Source organism: Buceros rhinoceros, unplaced genomic scaffold, assembly GCF_000710305.1.
Source record: "Buceros rhinoceros silvestris isolate BGI_N320 unplaced genomic scaffold, ASM71030v1 scaffold5575, whole genome shotgun sequence".
Lineage (NCBI taxonomy): Eukaryota > Metazoa > Chordata > Aves > Bucerotiformes > Bucerotidae > Buceros > Buceros rhinoceros.
Genome location: NW_010412177.1, coordinates 32,530 through 34,276, shown reverse-complemented (window position 1 = coordinate 34,276; position 1,747 = coordinate 32,530). Strand labels below are relative to the sequence as shown.

General features: G+C 55.4%; 1 protein-coding gene across 1 annotated transcript in view; it reads right to left on the bottom strand.

Moving 5' to 3' along the window:
* Positions 1-1,747, bottom strand: part of RAB11FIP3 (RAB11 family interacting protein 3 (class II)) — a gene marked incomplete at its 5' end in the record, with an annotated part of 34,670 nt that overhangs the window by 13,195 nt on the left and 19,728 nt on the right. Inside the window, one exon of the mRNA XM_010136281.1 lies at positions 1,505-1,639. Coding sequence (XP_010134583.1) covers positions 1,505-1,639 — 135 coding nt within the window. The remainder of the gene's footprint in view (positions 1-1,504; positions 1,640-1,747) is intronic.

Sequence of the window (1,747 nt, the reverse complement as noted above, 5' to 3'; positions counted from 1 at the left end):
TTCACCCCAGCTGCCAGCATCCTCTGGAGCTCTGTGTCTTCAGGCTTCGCCCAGGTTTTGGTCCAGTTTCTGCTGCTCTCCTCACCTGTAGTCTAGGACTGTTTCCCCTGCCCCGAGAGCTGCACGTTGCTGGTGATGCTGGGATCAACCAGTGGGTCCTGCCACGTCCCGCACGCTGCACAGGGACACTTCATGCTCTCGCCACGTGAAGGGTGGAGGATGCCCTTTCCACCACGTCGGTGCGCAGGGGCTCTTCGATCACATTGCCAGCAAATTTGTGCACAGGAAGCCCTGAACACAGATGGAGGAACCAGATCTACTCGCTCTGAGCCCAAAGGGGCTCAAATCAAAACCCCCGGAATTCCCAGCACGGGGCGAGGAAGCCTCCTTTGGAAATCCCATTCACCACGGGAGGCTCTGAGCTGTTAGTTCAGCTTTGCAGGTAGATTTGGTGGAGAAAGGCTGAAATGGAGTGGGGCTACTGGTGCACCCAGAGAAGTCCAGCATTCTCCCTAACTGCATAACCTGAGCTCCATCACTGACCCTCAAGGCCTCCAACAGCAAAGGCAACTATTTACTCGAGAAAGAGAAAGGGAGAGAGTCCTTTTACCATAAAAAAACTAGGGTCAAGCTCCTGTTTGTTTTCCAGTTCTCTTCCCACAGCTGTAGAGCCCAGGAGAGCTCCTGTCACACTCCCTGTAGTGGACAGGCAGAGACCAAACTGGGCTTGAAAAGCACCCCAGACGTTAGAAGAATGACTATCCTTCCACCCAGTGGCCTGCAAACAGTCCGAACACCAAAACAGACACGCAGAAATCTCTCCCCACTTGTCAAATCCCCAAGTCCAGCTGTCGGCTGCCGGACCTCAAATGTTATATTCGAAAGCTTGTGGCCCCCACATTTATCATCTCTACCCAGCTAGCGGGGGCACGTCGGTGGGCAGGGAGCTGGCAAAGCTGGGTGAGACGGGATATCGCTGCCGCAAAGCGAGAGTGTCTCTGGGAGAGCGAGCTGCTGTTCCCAGGTTACTGCTGCAGCGGGAGGACGGGCTGTCCCTGCCCTCCCAGGTTCAACCTGGGCGAGCCTCCGCGCTGGGCACGACTGGCCAGAAGAGCTGGCAAGTCTCTTCCTTGGTGACAGAAATACTGTACACGGTCAGCTTGCGGCTTTCAAGTCCCGATGCAAGGACTGCGTTACTCAGAGCGTGGAGAAGCACCCAGCAGTCAGCAGGACGTGCAAAGAGGCTGCCCGGAGCTGCAGGGAAGACTCTCGTTGTCTGCCAGCCTCCGTGGCTCAGGTTAAAGGAACCCTCTGCTCACCCTCCATAACGTTCTTACGGCCTTTAGTACCCGGAGAGGCTCACCTCCGTCGGTGAAATTCACCCCCTTTCACACCCAGGAATCAAGCAACGCACCAGCAAAGGAAAGCTGTGAAAGACAAGGAGAGCCTTCCCTTCCAGAACATCATTCCCAGCGCTGCCGTGGCCACGCACAAGCACAATTACCTATTCATTTCAAGATCACTCAGGCGAGCAGAAAGATCCTCGAGGCGGTTGATTTGTTTGTGGCACTGGCTACAGTAAAACTCAAAAGCTTCATCTGCGATAATGCTGTGCAGTTTCGCAGCGAGCGGATTGGTGCTAGAGAAATCACAAGGGTCATTGTAAACAGGACAGAACAGAACAGACGGGGCTGATTCTCGCCCGTGGCTTCCACAAGCTGTGGGTACCCTGGGGCAGGGGAGCCTC